Source organism: Psittacula echo (genome assembly GCF_963264785.1).
Source record: "Psittacula echo genome assembly, chromosome: 12".
Taxonomy (NCBI): Eukaryota; Metazoa; Chordata; class Aves; order Psittaciformes; family Psittacidae; genus Psittacula; species Psittacula echo.
This window is the reverse complement of record NC_137747.1, coordinates 11,656,420-11,673,042: the sequence shown is the minus strand read 5'-3', so window position 1 is coordinate 11,673,042 and position 16,623 is coordinate 11,656,420. Positions and strand designations below refer to the sequence as shown.

The window sequence follows — 16,623 nt, the reverse complement described above, 5'->3', positions numbered from 1 at the left end:
TGTCCCTTATCAGGCAGCAGCAACGCTCCCTGTCCTTGCTGCACTGGAAGAGAACAACCTCAAATCTCCCCTCTGGAAGCCCCACCCCGGAGCTGCAGGGCCATGCAGATGGCTCGCAGAGAGAAAGCAATGATGGCAAAAACCAGGGAGATGTTCAGCACGGCAGCAGGAGCCTGTGTGCGACTGCAGGTCTACGCTGTCACAAAAGAAATCTGAACTTAACCATCAAGAAGATGGCTGGAGAGAGGGAGGCACCCTTCATTTGCAGGGTTTATTTCAAGTCAAAAGAATGAGATGCAAACACAAGGTATGTAACCTGTAATGCATAAGAGAGCCAAGCAGTCACTTAAAAATACTAAAGTATGAACTTAAAAACCACTTTTCTCACTGGTGACCTTAAATAATATCTGTCAGAGAGATTCAAGGGTCATTTGCAAAAAAATTTATGCTCATGGTATCTTTGACCTGGATACTTCTTTGGGAAGCACGGGCCACCCCCTCACGTAACTTCTAAAGGTTTGAGGAACACAGGCAAAGGAAGAGTGAAAGAAAGCTTTGAAAACTTCTTACCTTGTGTCCATTGTGCTGCGACTTCTCTGCCACCAGAAGCCTGACAATCGCATCCCATCTGCCCAGGGTCTGTGGATCCCATGCAGTCACCATGAGGATCCGCTGCTTCAAGGGCATTTGCACCTGGTGGGCAGCATACACGGTCCCGTCTGCCCTCACCTTGAAGTCCAGGCTGTTGGTTTCATACCGAACTCCCTTGTTACCGGCACAGTTATTAAATTTTACTAGAACAGAGAGTAAGAGATGGAAGAAACGTGTGAGATTGGCGTGATAAGGAAAGCAATCAACTACAAGTTTCAGACATTTAATTTTCACTGATGTCTTCTATATCTCTAATAACCATCAAGGAAATGATTTAACTGTTTCTTCGACCTTTCAGAAGCGCTCTTGTGCTTTATCTCCATTCCCCAGGGAAGAAGTTGTAAGCCATTTTTAAAGTATTTGATACAGTTTCATTAGGTCTCAAACACAGCTGTTCCCCATTTCTACAAGTGGATTTCTCCCTTGCTGCCATTATCTTTTAAATTCAACTGGAGTCTATTACCCACACTGTGGGTATTTTTTTGCACGGAATGTTCTCCATTTCCCTAACCCTTCAATAACCTACTTACCAGATAGCCTATTTGCACATTCTTAACTGAAATTCAAAAGCCCATAACAATTCCATTATCAGAAATATAAAACCAAAAAGAAAATTAAATAAAGAAAGAAAAATTAAACTGTTTTGCAGAATGCATCTGCTGCTGGAACCAGACCCCCCCCCAGGCCACAGCTACAATCCCACCCCAGGCAATCCCTCCACACGTTACAGCTACGGCAAAGAGGAACCATAAAACTTTGCTTCACAAACCACAACGTGTCATTTAAAAGCCTTCACTTGTCAGATAAAAGCTCCCCAGTTGCTGGTATTTTTGGTGATTTTTTGGTCAAATTCTTTCACAGCCTGGTTTGAAAACTGTTTTTATTGGCATTATGAAACATGTCACATACATTAGGCTGAAAAAAGCTATTATATGACAAAATTGACAAATCTGATGGAAATGGAACCTGCAGCTAATCACACAGGAAACAAAACACTTTCTGCCATTGGAGTACTCAACGGGGTGGAACACACATGTGGTGAAGGAAAACATATTGTACCCGTAAAAACATCTCAAGTGAGTGAGAATGGATATATAGCTTTCCAGCTTGGATTGCTACTGGGGCTTTCATGCTGTGGCTTCTGAGTGCTCAGCAGTTATGCCTCCCAGCTTGCCCCAAGGTAAGGAAAACCTGCTGGCCCAGGGCTGATGCCTTATTTTCGCACAAGACAAACTAAGTCAGATGAATCCTACCTAGACTGGCTGTGGTGGGAGGAGAAGGGATGCAGTGGCAATCCAGGAGAGTGTTGCTCCTGGGCCAGCTTAACCCCAACTGTCCCCCTTTCCCATACCACAGCTGACTGCTTCTGCAGCGCTGCTTTGAGCCCAATCAGGGAATAATCTGGATTTGAGTAAAAATACCCAAGGGATGGCACAGGCAAAAGGAAAAAGCAGCCAGGAAACTGCTCAACCAGTCCTCCTGCTAAATCCTCCAGTGCCATCACAATACGGAGAAATGAGGAGCATGCTGCAGTGGAGGAAGGAAAAATCCATTCCCTTCTTCACTAAACTGCACTTCTCAATAACTATGATCATATCATAAGCATACGTCTTACAAAGGCTTTCTATGCTACATACTTATTTAGGGCTCAGGCCCTTCTCAAGTTGCCAGGTGCCATGCAGCATGCGAGCCATCCCACCCAAATCCAACTGGTGCTGAGGACTACCAGCCAAGGCTCTGGCCTTGAGGTCAACCAGCACACAACAGCTCATCTCCTGACAGCCAAAATTTCTTATTTCCCCAAATGAGCTTTCACTTGCCAATGGCCTGCTGGGGACAATGCACAATCAACACTAACTCCAAAACTCTCAGGGTGCCACCATCAACCCAACCATGTGGGCAATCCCAAGCCAGTTCTCAGACTCAAGCCAGGCCCTGCTTGCTTTAACATTGAGGACATAGTTTTTAGGCTAGTCCAAAAAATAAAGATTCATGAAAGCACTGAATGAGGTTAAACACACACACGATTTGGTGGCACCTACAAGAACCAATGTTGCACACCCAGAGAAACCAGGATTGCCTCAGAGACCCATGGGGTGGCTGGTGCTGCTAATGGAGAAACCCCACACCCCCAGGGACCACCTTCATCTCTCAGGAGATTTTCTTCATCTCCCAGGAACTTCTGCGAATCTCCCCTGCATTCACAGCTACAATAAACATGTGTGAGCACATCAAGTGCTTTGCTGCTAATACATTATTTATTTTCAGCTCCACACCATAGAATCATAGAATGGTTTGAGTTGGAAAGGATCTTAAGATCATCCAGTTCGAACTCCTTGCCATGGGCAGGGATGCCTCACCTTAGACCATGTCGTCCAAGTCCCTGTCCAACCCAGCCTTGAATACTGTCAGGGATGTTAGAAAGAACATCATATGGTGTGTTATTGCACTCCTCTGCTGTACAATGGCAATGTAAAAAGCAAGTTCCATTTATACCTTCAGAAGTACCCAGAGATCATATACAAAGAGATATCTGAAGAGAGAAAGGCGTGATAATGATTGCACATTAAAAACAATTCAGAGTTTACTTTGATTTTACTGAGATTAAAAGAAAGCCCTACAGTGTACTAGTAGTCTGAGAGGGGAAAAAAAAAAGAATAAATCCCTTCCTATACGTGTATGTAGTGATTTCAGTATTCAAAGTACTTAAACATCTGCTTAAGACAGAGCACGTGGCTCCAATATGCTGCTCTGGTGTCATATGTCACTGTGTCGACTTTTATGCTCCATTATCTAAAAATGGCTACCTCTCAGACAAAGTCCCTCTGTGACTCGCTAATTACTTCCATTAGTTTAAAACAAACTTGACTGGAGACAGAGAAAATCCTGAGAGGAATTGTCTGAGTTTTTAAACAAGCACCGTCTCTGCTGCACACTGCTCTGCACAGGTAGCACAGGTGGAGGGATGCTCAGAAATGAATTAACACAGCCAGCTCCTCTTTGAAGAGTCCTTAGGAGCTGCAGGCACAAAAAAGCTTCAAGGACATAGGGAGTCCATAGCATTTCCTTCCTGAACAGCAGCAACAGGCCATGGGTCACCAGAGTGGCTTTCAGAAGATGTCAACCACACAGGGGAAATGATCCAGAAACTCATCAGGGCTGAAGTTTAAGTATCACCATGCTCACGGCTGTCAGGTGGAGCTGGTGCTGTAGGCACTGTTTATACACAGCATAGAAAACACATCTGCAACACAGTATAGGTGAACTGTTCACACTTTCATCACATGGCTGCAAGGACTCTCATTAGGAAACCAGTCGGTGCTCATCCTCCTTGCTGCACTCAGAAAATGAGTCCTTGGGATGTTGTGTAACTACTGAGATCCACTGCTGTATATATATGTCTATATGTACATACACACATAATAAATACATATATGTGATATTTTTACAAATATATGAGTACAGGTTTGGGGAAAAAAAAAAGTCAACCTACTGTTCTATAATAAATAACATAGCTCAAGGAAAGGAGATCTCTGTACTTTCAAATTCCACCTCTTACCTCTACTCTTTGCTCTCATGGAAACAGAACTCAAAATTTCATTGAGCAGCAGAAAACTTTCTCTTTTCCTTTTTCTGCTTTGGAAAGCTCCAAGTCTGCGTAATTTGCAGCTGATACAACTCCTGACTTTAAAATAATTTAATAAATAAGCAAACAAATATTGGCTCTGTTTACTAGACTTAGAACTCTCTGTGGACACAAATCCATCTTTCTTTGACCAGCCTGAAGTCTAAAGAACACTGCATGAATTTAACATTCAAAAGCTGCAGCATCAGTAATTAGGGTTTCAGATAAACAGTGGAGCCACACATCTATCATTTCTGCAGGATGGTAAAAACCCCACTTTTTTTTTAATATGTGCTGGAAAAATGTTCAGTGATGCTTATCGAAAGCTTATGCTGAAAACAGCATCAAATGCCTGATGAAAAGAAAATCAAGAAGGCACCCTCATTAGCAGGCTTTTAGTTTAACCCTTTACCCTCATCATTTTTAATTGCTTTGCTATGAAAGCAGGAAGTAAGACAAAATGATATGTTGAAACAGGCATTGAGTGATGGGCGGAAAAGCTGCAGGAGTCTGCAGCAAACTGCTGGGCATCTGAGGGGAAAAAAATGGTATTTTTCTTCATTCTTCAAAAAAAGACACAGGGTAGAAAAAAATCCACCAAGTTTTGCATTGTTCCGTTTTATTATTTAGCTTGTTAAGCTAGCTGGACAGAGTCAAATGATCAAGTAAGGATCTTGAAAGATGTGCGAATACACTGAACTTCCTTGCCCCCCGAATGTCTGAGAAATATGTTGAATTTAATAGGACTATAAATGGTATAAACCACAGAATTCGCTTTAAGCCTTACCCTTCTGGATTCTCCTTTAACTTCTCCTAGTCCATTAAAAAGTGCCCCCTCTGGCAAGCTGCACAGGACCAGAAAAGCAGGAGGGATAATACTTATTTTATTAGGATATACCCCCTGGCGGGACATCATCCCTCAGTTCAGGATATGGGTCCCTTCAGGACTCAGTTTTTCACTGTGGTTTTGGAGATTATCGCTGCAAAGATGTTTCCCAATGAACTTCAAAGCAGCAAACATTCACCACTATTTACAGCAGGATCCTATCTGCTTTTCAAGTTGTGTCTCTTGAACAGCTCCCTTCACTCTGGCATGGCTGTGATAAACCTAAGCTGCCAAATCCACCCCTTGCACCACTTCTGCGAACGCTGTTAGGATGAGGACAACTTAACTGCAACCTCTTGAAATTTCAGATGTTTGGGTAACCTACAGAGTCCTGAGCACGTATGAAAATGTCCCTTTTGTGTGATCTTTAGTAAATCACTTGTATTCCTGCCCTGGGACTTCTGCCCCAATGCTCCTTATGTCTGCACTCATCGATCTTCACTGGCTTCGGCAGGTGGATGGCAGTCCCGGCCAGCATTCCCCTGCATGCATCACTTCGGAAATCAAAAACCCCAGCTCCTTAGTGGATAGGACCCTGTTGCCTAAGCACAGGCATGAAACCACTTGGCTAACCAAGGGAAGGTACATATACCCAGGCACCCTGTGACTTCATTGGATTGTCTCAAACCAGTTCCTCCATTAAGTGCTAATGTGAACCAGGATGCGCTTGCCTCACTGGGAAGCTTCATTAAGTACGCAAGACAAAATTTTACATGGCCACATTATTGAGCATCTTTCTTTATGTTCATGCAATTCCTCTGCGATTCCATGAGAAAACTGTTTCACACTAGTAGGAATGACCTGCAATCAGTGACTTCCCCATGGCCACACTGGAAATCCCCAGCAAAGCTGGGATCTGAATGCTGAAATTCAGCCTCCCCACTTCTTATTCAAACTGCCAGGTGATGCTGTCTCCATCACCCGCATGCAAGTTAACAAGGAAAAAAATATTAAATGGGGAAAATAGATTGTTACATGCACTTCAAAAAGCAAATAGAGGCAGATTCGTATTCCTACAAACTGCTGGTGCATTTCCAAATTAGCACTGGGTTAAAAAATTAAGGAATATCACACAGTTTACTATTGCAATCATTTTGTAAAATGGGAGTCTTATGAGCAAATACAAACACATGGTGGAGATCTGGGACTAAAATATCTTGTCTACAAAAGGCCAATGCTGAAAGATTATTTTTCTCTTCTGCTAAAAGGATGAATGTATCCAGCTACTACAGGCTACTGACCACTCTGAAAGAATCCAGAAATGTTGCTGTTCCAGTGTTTAGTGGAAACAAAAACTGACTTGAGCCATTACACACAACGCTACATATAAGTCCAAAATCCTATTTCTGTCCCATTCCTGCTTACAGTAAATCCCACGATGTGGTACAATACACAACCAGATTTGTTTCTTGCAGGTAATAAAACACTCAGAGCCCTTCTCTTTCTGTACAACAAAAAAACCCCCACGTGAATAGGAAAAAATGATGCCTGCAAAACCTGATGGAAACGACGCGTAATTTTCATCCTCCCGTTACTAATTTTATAGTTTACATTTTCAAACATGTCCCCATAAAAAAAATATTACACTAATAAACTCCCGGTGTCTTTATTTATTATTTATAACACTGAGGGAGAACCAAACTCTACTGGTAAAAGGTAAAAAACAGCAATTCAAACAGCTCCTTCAGAGTCTAATAAACATATCCCTAGTGATCAAGTTTAAGAGCATACAGTTTAAGAAAATGCTTTGATACAAAAAAGTGTTGGAGATGAATGGATGCACTTGGGTTGGTATATGGATGCTTATGAAAACAGGCATGCCCGCACCCTCAGCTTCACAAAGCATTGATCATCCATTAAGTATTTTCGGAGTAAAACCCAAAAATAATGAATAAATTAGGAGAATTAATGAACTGCCCCCCCAGTCTGTCATCTGCTGAAAATAGTTAGCATGGTTCAGCATGTTCGTAATGTTATTTTCTTGCAATCAATGGTACAGAAATCTGCTGCAATTTTCCCAATTTTCCATATCTCAGGTCAATAGGAAACATTACATCGAATTCCCCAGCACATTATTTATGATCTCTGAGCTATGACTGCTAATATTTGTCTTATTGGAATAATAATAAATTACCAGGACAATTTACCATACGTAATCATGTTCAACAAAATCTTTCTTTATCTTTGTGTAATCTGGAGTTACAGTGAATCCTCCTGTACAATATGCAATAACACAATATTCATGGCATTCCTAACCTATTATATGCTTGTTAAGAAGGACTCCATGTGCTAGTCAACTGGAGATTGCTCTGAATCAGCAAACGAGCAGCAATCCACCTCCAGCAGGAATCAAGGTAGACCTCCAATAGCATATAAAAGTATTTTACATTTAAAAATACATTTTGGATTTCCCCACTTTAAATTCCAAAGCTTATCCCCCTCCATGATCAGATTACCCAGGCAGGTTCTGGGCACACACTACTGAACTCCTAACCGCCTCATGTTCATTCACAGGCTGTTTTGCTTTCACAAAGCCAGGACTGCTTCCACTAGGTTTCATGGGGAAAATGGCAAGCCTTGTCATGCACAAGGCACTTATTCAAAATAAATAAAATATTTTTGTGGACTTGATCAAGCTACATGGAAAATTCATCTTTTCATTTCCAGAGTCACCTAAATGCTTTCAACACCTTCTCCAGCTTTATATTCACTTGTAACAGCTCTTGCTTACACAGGGTTTCTGTGGCCAGATGAAAAGAAAAGGAACAATACAGTTCAACACAGCGAAATCAGGATCCTTTAGAAAGTCGTTCTGTCATCTGTACAGTCAGCCAGTAACAATGAGGAGTTAAGAGTACATTAAAAAAAGATCTAAATCCCATTCAAATGAAACAAAACCCAGCCCTACAGTAAACAAAACCCAATTCCCAGACACTGCCTTGCCTCCTTCATATTCCCACCAGTGCTATTTTTCATTTACCTGAAGGCAATCCAACTAAAATACATGTTTTTAAGTAAGTAAAAATAAAGAAGTGTATTTCATCTTTGGTACTGGAATTGGAGGGGAGTAGAGACCCCTGGAGAGAAGGACTGTAGAACATGATAGAAAAGATGAATCACTCTGGCAACAGCCAGCCAGCCATTAATTTTCAGCAAGCCAGGAGCTGGTCCAATTAAACCAGGCTCCTTTCTCCACATTAACATGCTTTACTTGGTTTTTTTCCAAAGCTAAAACATCAGCTTGAGACCCCAAAGGCTTTTCTATTTAGGATCCATCAATCTACCTTGCTGCTCTGTAAAACATACACTGTCAGCTCTGAGGCTAGCTCAAAAAAGAGCAACAGTGGAAAAATTTGATAATCGACATGTTCTGGCAGTTAGAAGAGGGATTCTTCCTACACTGTCACTTATTTTTATCTGATTAGAAACAAGTATAAGTAAAGGGAATATTCCCCTCTATTCTCTTCCTGGTATTTAGCACTGGGATAAGAGTAGTCTTTTCATCCCCAATTTTCTAAATCCAAGCCAGAAGCTTCCTATGACAAAGGCAGAGAGATACAACCCAGATTTCAAAGGGCAGTGAGTTTGAATTGTATTTGCATGATGTGGAACTCACATTCAAGCCTTTTCTTCAGCACAGGAGCATGAACTTGCATCTATTAGCACCCCATGTATGAGATCTTTTTCACTGTTTTCCACATTTTTATCCTCAGGGCTTTTCCATGGGTCTGCAACCTCACCTCTGGGTTTCCAGCATCTGCATTGGCAACAAGTGCTTTAATTGGGGTTTCATTGCCCATTTGGGATCCCTCTACCCTACTGAGACATTTCAGAAATTAACTACAATGAGCCAGGGGCTGATGCCAGAGGCCAGTAAGAAGGACATGAATACGATCTGAAGTCCCCTGCAAAGAAGCACTCTGAGCTGGGATAACCCAGAGGACTACCCTCTTCTTCAGTGAATGGCATGGTAACTATGCTGTTGGCTTCCGTTCTTGTTTTCAATAGACATCTTTGTCCTTGGATAAAAATCCTTTCACAATAGTTTCACTATGACAGTCCTTCTCTGTTCTTAACAGTAAGGTTGACCAAAAGCTACTGGGTTGTGGACCTGAAGTTTTAGCTTAGCTTTTGATTAAAAGGCTAATAAAGAGAAGCTTGGTTTGGGTAACCTTGCAGATACAAACTGCACCACACTTTTTGGCCAATGCTCAGATTTCACAGGCAACCATTTTTGTCCTTCATTCTTCTTTAAATTCCATGCATCTGTAGGACAGTACTGACATTCACCATGGCACTAATGAGATCACTTTGCAATTAAAGGGTAAGTAGTAACAAACCTCTCACCACTCTACAGGAGAGTTTGGGTTCTCTGATTAAGCAGCAGTAAATAAACCTGTTAAGCTCTTGGTCTAGTGCACAGGCTTTCTATTATTAACTTTCCAAACAAGATGGACCGATTGACCCCATAGATTAATCAATGGGTTTCTCAGCTTCAGAGGGAAGTGCAAGTTGTGGCAGTTACCTGCAGCAGGATGTGTATTAATTATTATTACTACAGCACAGAGTAAATAAATCCCAGGGCACTTCATTTGGAGGTTTTAGCCTTAGCACTAATGATTTCCACAACACTCTTATGTTTGCCAACCTATCCACACCGGAGAAGATTTTAAACACTGCTATGCATTTCTTGAGGAGAAACTGAAGATTGTAGGGTACCTTAATGGGATAAAGGGAGGAGCTTATGTAATTGCAGAGCAATCTTTAGGTTACAACAGCTGCTCCCATCTTATCTGTTGGCTGGAGCATCCCTGGGAGAAGCTATCAGAAGGATGGGGCTGTATTTGGGGGAAACCCTGGGTATGCTGTATCAAGCACCTCCTCCCCAGCACTCCAGGGCAGAGCAGAGAGCCTGGCCCTGGAGGTACTGGGAACATCCCTGCATTCAGAGCAGAGGTGGGAAGCAGGTAAGCACACACAGCTCCTGCACAACTGCAGCCACTCTGCCAGGTCCCACTGCCCCACCAATGGTGACCTGCTGGCCCTGGGGCTTCTTCCTCTCTGTGACAGATCTCTTCTCAACTAGCCAGAATTGCATTTGAAAGACATGGGGAGCTGCAGGAAGACTGTAGGGAAGGAAAAAAAAGAGTAAGCACAGGCCATTTTCAGCCTAGGAAAAGAAGTTGAAAGAGATGCTCCAACCGCAGCTGTGTCAGATAGCCTCCGGCTCCTCTCTCCTCACACTCTTCAAAACAAACAAACTCTCAACACCTTGAAACAGAGACTGCACACGTCATGAGGGAAAAAAAAATCAAGACACACCAGTAAAAGCACTGAACTCTTCATGGACTTGACTTGCTTGTAAACACTGACAACTTTGGGCTTGACTGTTCTCATCTTCCTTAGGCTGGCTCAGGAGCAAACGTGCATTGGTCCAGAAAGTGAAATCACAATGCAGTAAATGAATAGATGTTTCAAGCAAGAATATTAGAAATGGAAAATTCTGTTACCTATAGGAATCAAGGCAGCGTAGCTATATTTAACTTGCAGCTTCTGTGCACCTCTGCTCATCCGCCTGCACAAAAAGCAGCTGCAGCCCTTACCTTCAGCTAGAACCTACACAAGTCTTGAGGCTTTCAGAGAAATTAAGATCAGGTAGAATAAACCAGCTTGGTACCTGGTGGCCTCAACTGCTTTGATATTTAGACAAATTCGGAGAATTTTAGTTTCAGATGGAGGCTCTGGGTTCTGTTTCTGGCACTTGGTCAGAGGGAGCAGAAGAAAAAGTGTCCTCAATGCCCAAGCTGCACTTGAGTGGGTAATATATACTGGGAAAGTTGAGAGATGGCAGAGCTGCACTGCTGCAGAGCCATAGCATCCTGCCCAGGGCTGGGCCCCAGTGTCCACTGAACTCACAGGAAATACAGCCACAGAGCAGGAAATTAACTGGAAAAGCAAACCCACAATAAAACCCAGCTCTATGCTCTCTGGTGTTGGTCATCACTGAATGAAAACTAAGCTCCTTGCCCCTGCAGCCATTCTTGAATGGGCCATGTCCTGACAACTGCATCCCCGCAGCCATGGTGCAGCTGCTGATGCTTCCAACACAGAATGAAGCTCACTGTAATTTTCCCTGTCCTCTTTCATGCTCACCCCCCTCTGCCCCTTACTACAGTGGTCTCCAACAGAAAGGCAGCACTCTCCTCACCTGAAGAATTAACTCAGGATTCAACTAGCAACCTTAAATTTAACAGAGTGCTTTGGCAGGGCTCAGCACCGTCAATTAAAACAGAGAGAGAGACTAAAGCCAGTAAATTAGAGAACGTGACAAATGCAGCACAAAGCACCGATGATCCCAGAAGGTATCAAATTTAGTGTTAAAGCAAAGAAACAATAGGGAAGTCCAAGACATTTCAGAGTGTAGTGAATCAAATTAAATTGCCTGAAATTCCACACGGAATACATTTGACAAATTTCTTTCCCCCTCTTCAGCTTTCTGTTTGAGATGAACTGTCGTCTGGCAGCTTCAAACGTCTGGCACAGCTTCAGCTTCAGTTTGCTGGGGCTGAATCCAAACACGAACCTGAACTTTACCAGTTCTGCTCTTTTTGTAAACATACTTGCTGTGGCTGCCAAATGCTTTCCAAAAGCACACAAAACCCAGAATCCAAAAGGAAAACACTGACTTGCTGCAGTATAATTTACAATTTACCACCTATCCGTAGCATCCTGTGTGCAGAGCTGTCGGTCGGTCAGAGCCCACCTTGGCCTCTGTTTCCCCACACATATTGAGAGGGGACTGGGAAGCAGAAGCTCTCACGGGAGGGGTACGTCTCCCACGCTCGCTGTATGAGCCCCGGATCCACATCTTCCCCCAGGGCTGTGTGGGCAGCTGATAAGACAACAATTAGCAGTAGGATTCCTCAGAAGTGCTGGATAAGACAAGCAGTAAAATATCATTATACACGTGTCGCTGATAGCAAAGACCAGTTTAGATTACCCTAGTGAGTAGTCTCAGGAACAAATTCATTTTATGGCGAGGAACTTCAGGCAGACGAAGAGACAGATACAAAGAGGGTTATGATCAAATTGCTCCTGAGCGCAGATAGCATCAGCCTTGATATACCACATTTTTTTTTTACTTCGCCTTTAAAACAGAACTGTTTTTAAGAAACGCTTGCAACAACGGCACATCCCTTTGAAGCAGGATGCGATTCTTCACAGCAGCATCCCACTACCTCTGCAGTCTCTCTCACAGAAAACAAATCCTTTCTTCCTCCATTTTAAAGCTTTTCAAAACTACCAAGCTGCATAAACTACCCAACTGCAGAAGGCTAAAAAGAGGCCACCTTTAAGCTGAAGAGTGGCAAATGACAGAGGTGTGTGAGTTCTGGCACAAGACATGCAGGCAAGCAGATGCTTTTAGAAAAGCATATTTTACTATCCACAAAGCATCAGCCTGATCTCTGAGAGCCACATGGAGTTCCACCACTGGCCAAAATATACAACATCTGGTTCATACCAACTCTGATTTATTGCATGTCTTCTCCCCCTTGGATTTTAATTACATTCGTATTTGTTTTTCTATGCTACTAACTGCAGACCAAAAGCCCTCTCTAAAAATAGCACAAAAATAAACTTAAAAATATGTATATGGCCTTTATTAAGGAAATCTCTCTGCTGGATTTTTAGGAAGCAAAAGCACTACTGAAACTACTGATTAGCAAGCAAGCCTTTACCTGATTTCCTGAATAGGGTGCTGAAGAAATATCTTTTTATTACAATAACTAAATATTGCTCCTCAACCAGTCTGGTTACAAATAAAACTCAATCATTACTGCATCATTCTGCCTGTCTCCAGGGGCTGTCTGAAGCGTGCTGAGCCAGTTTCAACAGTCAGGTGTTGATATTCTAAAGAACCTCTCTAAGGCGGCATGTCCTCAGCAGAAGAAACAGATCTAGGCTGTGCCTGAAGAACGAAATACTCTTTGTCCCCTGGGAAAGACAAGCATGATCAGGAATGCAATAGTTGGAAGCTTTCATACTGAGACGTTTCTTGCCTACGTTTTTTTCTGATGAAGCTCTTGATCTTTAAAAGTTGACTTAGAAGGGACTTTTTAATCTGTATGGTTGAACAGCTACCACCATAAAAGAACATACAGTGCAATGGACAAACACCACCTGCAAACCTCAGAACTCTCTGCCACCACTTCATCCATCAAAACGAATTCTGTAAAAAACAAGGATGTAGCAAACCCAACCAACCCTTTTTTCCCATCTTACAAAAAGACTAAAATCCATTTCTGGAAATGTCATAATGTTTCTATAAAAGATTAAGTCTTCTGAAAATGTTTAGTGGTCCTACACAAACACCCTCCACAAGGAGCAGCAACCTTCCTCTCCCCAAGCCCAATGCACTGACTGGGCAGCTTAGGTCCAAGCACTTATGTAGAAATCCTGTCCTACTCATGGCACAGAATTTCTGGGAGTATGGTGGAAAACAGAAGTTGCTACAGATGTCTGAATTGCTGAAACTGGAAAACAAAACAAGCTGATAGCCGATAATTCCCTCACCCCAATGTCAGCACACAGCAAGACCTGTGTGCTGAACCCTCCTCTGCTCACCAACAAACCCTCTGGGTGGAGTAATATGAATGTAAGATATTCCTTGTCTCTCTAACGGTTTTGTAATTAAAAAGTTTTGCATGTAAACAGATATCTTCTCCCAAATCCACACTGACATCCACTACTTATCATTCTGAAGTGATTCCTAGAGGAAACATGATTAAAATATAACATATTCCAAGTTTTCTCAGTACTGCCCATCATCATGCTGTCTGCTCTCCTTCCACATCAGCTCAATTGTGAGAGTTTCAAGCTGACATCAAAAAGTCAGGTCATTTGAAGACATAAAAGTCAGCTAGGAGGTTGTCATTTAATTTTTTATTTATTTAGATATTGATTGGTTGAAAAAGAAACATCGACTGGCTGATGTATTTTAAAGGTTAAACGAGCGTGATGAATGGCATCAAAGAAAGCCCTACCAAACCCTGATTCCCATTTCTTTTACAAACTACACATTGTGTTAAACAACCTAAAGATACATCAATCCCAAGGTACCAATAGGTACCACAGTGACGAAGACACCTGAGCTGGACACTCATGCTCTCCTTACAGATATGGAGTGAGCAGTTGGCACTGACCACAGGAGAACGCCAAGTTAGCTCTTAGTGTTACTAACAGGGGTAGCATCATTTCAACACTTTTAATCACACATTTGCAGTTTGTTCCAAGACCAGGCCTCAGTAAGGACTGTCAGCTACTGCTGTCAGTAATGTCTAGCTCAGTGTAAACACTCTCTTAGTAACATGATGAAATTCCACTTTCAGGTTTATTCCAACTCCTAAAATAAATCTTTTCACAGAACATGTACGCATTGATTTATACTGCAGTGCTATGACCACAAGTTTTAATTCTTACTATTTAATTATTTATCAGGTCTCAATTTAAGGTAATATGCAAAGAGAGGAAGAACGGGCACTTATTTATCTCAGTTTTTACCAAATAATTCAAGTTGTTCATTAATCACGTTACCTTTTCACTATCTGATAAGAAAGAAAAAAAGCCCCAGCAACCATCCAATATCACAACAACAGAAAAACCCAGACTCCCTTTATAGAAAAATCAGGATATTCTATAAAATTTGCTTGCATGAACAGACTTCATTAAACCAATAAAATATTTATGTATAGGGATGGCTCGTACTATTGACTTAGCCTAGAAGGGAAATTTTGCTTCTTTTTTGCCCTTAGTGTCTACAATATTAGAAGCAAATTGACCCAGTATAACAGATTATATGTTGGATTTTGGCAAAGGTTTTATGAAGAATTTTGCCTGTCCTAAATTTCCATCCTGTTCTGTACCTGCAGTGACAATATGAAATACAATAACCTGAAATTTCATACCTATTACCAGGGGCTATACCTGAATCAATCAACCAAAACATTCCCCAAAATGTCACTAAAATTAACCATCTTCTACTTCTTTTTTTGTTAATAAAAAACTTGGAAAAGTTGAAGTAAGAAACAAGAAAACTATCATTCTGTCCATAATTGATACAGTTTTAATGACATTTCTGGCCTTTACAAGAAGTATGAACAACTCAGTCCACTGGGCAAAGAGAAAAAGTGACATGAAAAACCAGGAAAGAAAAGAGGAATTAACCATGAGGAATCTTCTCTACAGCTCCAATATGAAACAATTTCTGCTCTGTAAAAATAAAATGCCTTTAAAACTTCACCAGTCACTCACCTCAATTTGTCTGAAGAGAGGTCTTATTACTCACCCAGTTGTTCCTTTGATTACTCTAATTCCCATAAGTTTCTGATAAGTAGTCTGGTGCTAAGGACATATCACTGTTTGGAATGTGGTTGCCAAAACAGCCAAGTATTTTCTTTTCCTTGCATGTAAATCCTAGCAAGAGTCTACACTGTCATCTGAATTTATTACTGAAAATTGTCCAAAAATGGATATGAACTTCAATGAGCCCTTCGGATTCATGCTCCATGATATAGAAACAACTTTATTTTGTCTGTATGAAACATCAGGGTCCTGGGATTTTAAAAATATCCTGTATTTCACTACTGGAATATGTGGCCTTGATTTTTTTTGTGTTCAAGCCTAGGTGTGTGCAGGCAGCCAGGACACCTCTGTGACACCTATCTGCAGCATGCTTGGCTTGACAACTGCTTATTTCCTTGAGCACCAAAGGGTTTGATGCTGTAAAATGAGAAGGTAGCAGGGAGGAATGCCACCATCTGGGAAAGATCCCCCCAAACAGTAGTTTCAGAAAGAAAAATACAGACTGTCTTGCTTAAAACCACTGTCATATGTTTACGCAGCCCTTCTCCTTGGGTATTTGTGCTACAGAACACCCCTGTGGAGCATTGATATTATATGTTAGTTCTCTACCCTGTTATTTCTGGCTGCTTAAGCAGCAAAGGACCAATATCCCGTTCAGCTATGCTCAGTTGGTGCAAGGGAAATCAGTGAGATGCTGCTCTGCAGCTCACTTCACACAGTTCTTGCCCTTGTGTGGCACTACTTGTTTTTGACAATGATTGACGACTCGCACCAAGCCTCTGCATCCCCTATTACTAGGAACCAAATAGATATTTCTTCATGAGCTAACCCTTATCTTGCAAACGCTATGAGCTATAAGGGTAGAAAGCTTATCCTCTGAAACAGCCTTTCACTCCTAAAACAACTCCTTCTTTCTCCTGTGATTTACTGCTCATTTATCTTTAGCGCAAAGCTGATATTTCTGAGTTACAAACTACACCTCAACCTCTAGTTTATGCAAAAGCAAGCCATGGAACCTGAGAAATGAAAAGCCAACACTCTTACCAGCATATTAGCTGGCTTTAGACCATAGTTAATGAATTGTCAATCATACATAATT

At 41.7% G+C, this 16,623-nt stretch overlaps 1 protein-coding gene across 1 annotated transcript in view; it reads right to left on the bottom strand.

The window, feature by feature from the left end:
- Positions 1–16,623, bottom strand: part of LOC308226345 (cadherin-4) — a gene marked incomplete at its 5' end in the record, with an annotated part of 462,244 nt that overhangs the window by 177,626 nt on the left and 267,995 nt on the right. The window contains one exon of the mRNA XM_080628000.1: positions 571–794. Within this exon, the coding sequence (XP_080484126.1) occupies positions 571–794 (224 nt within the window). The remainder of the gene's footprint in view (positions 1–570; positions 795–16,623) is intronic.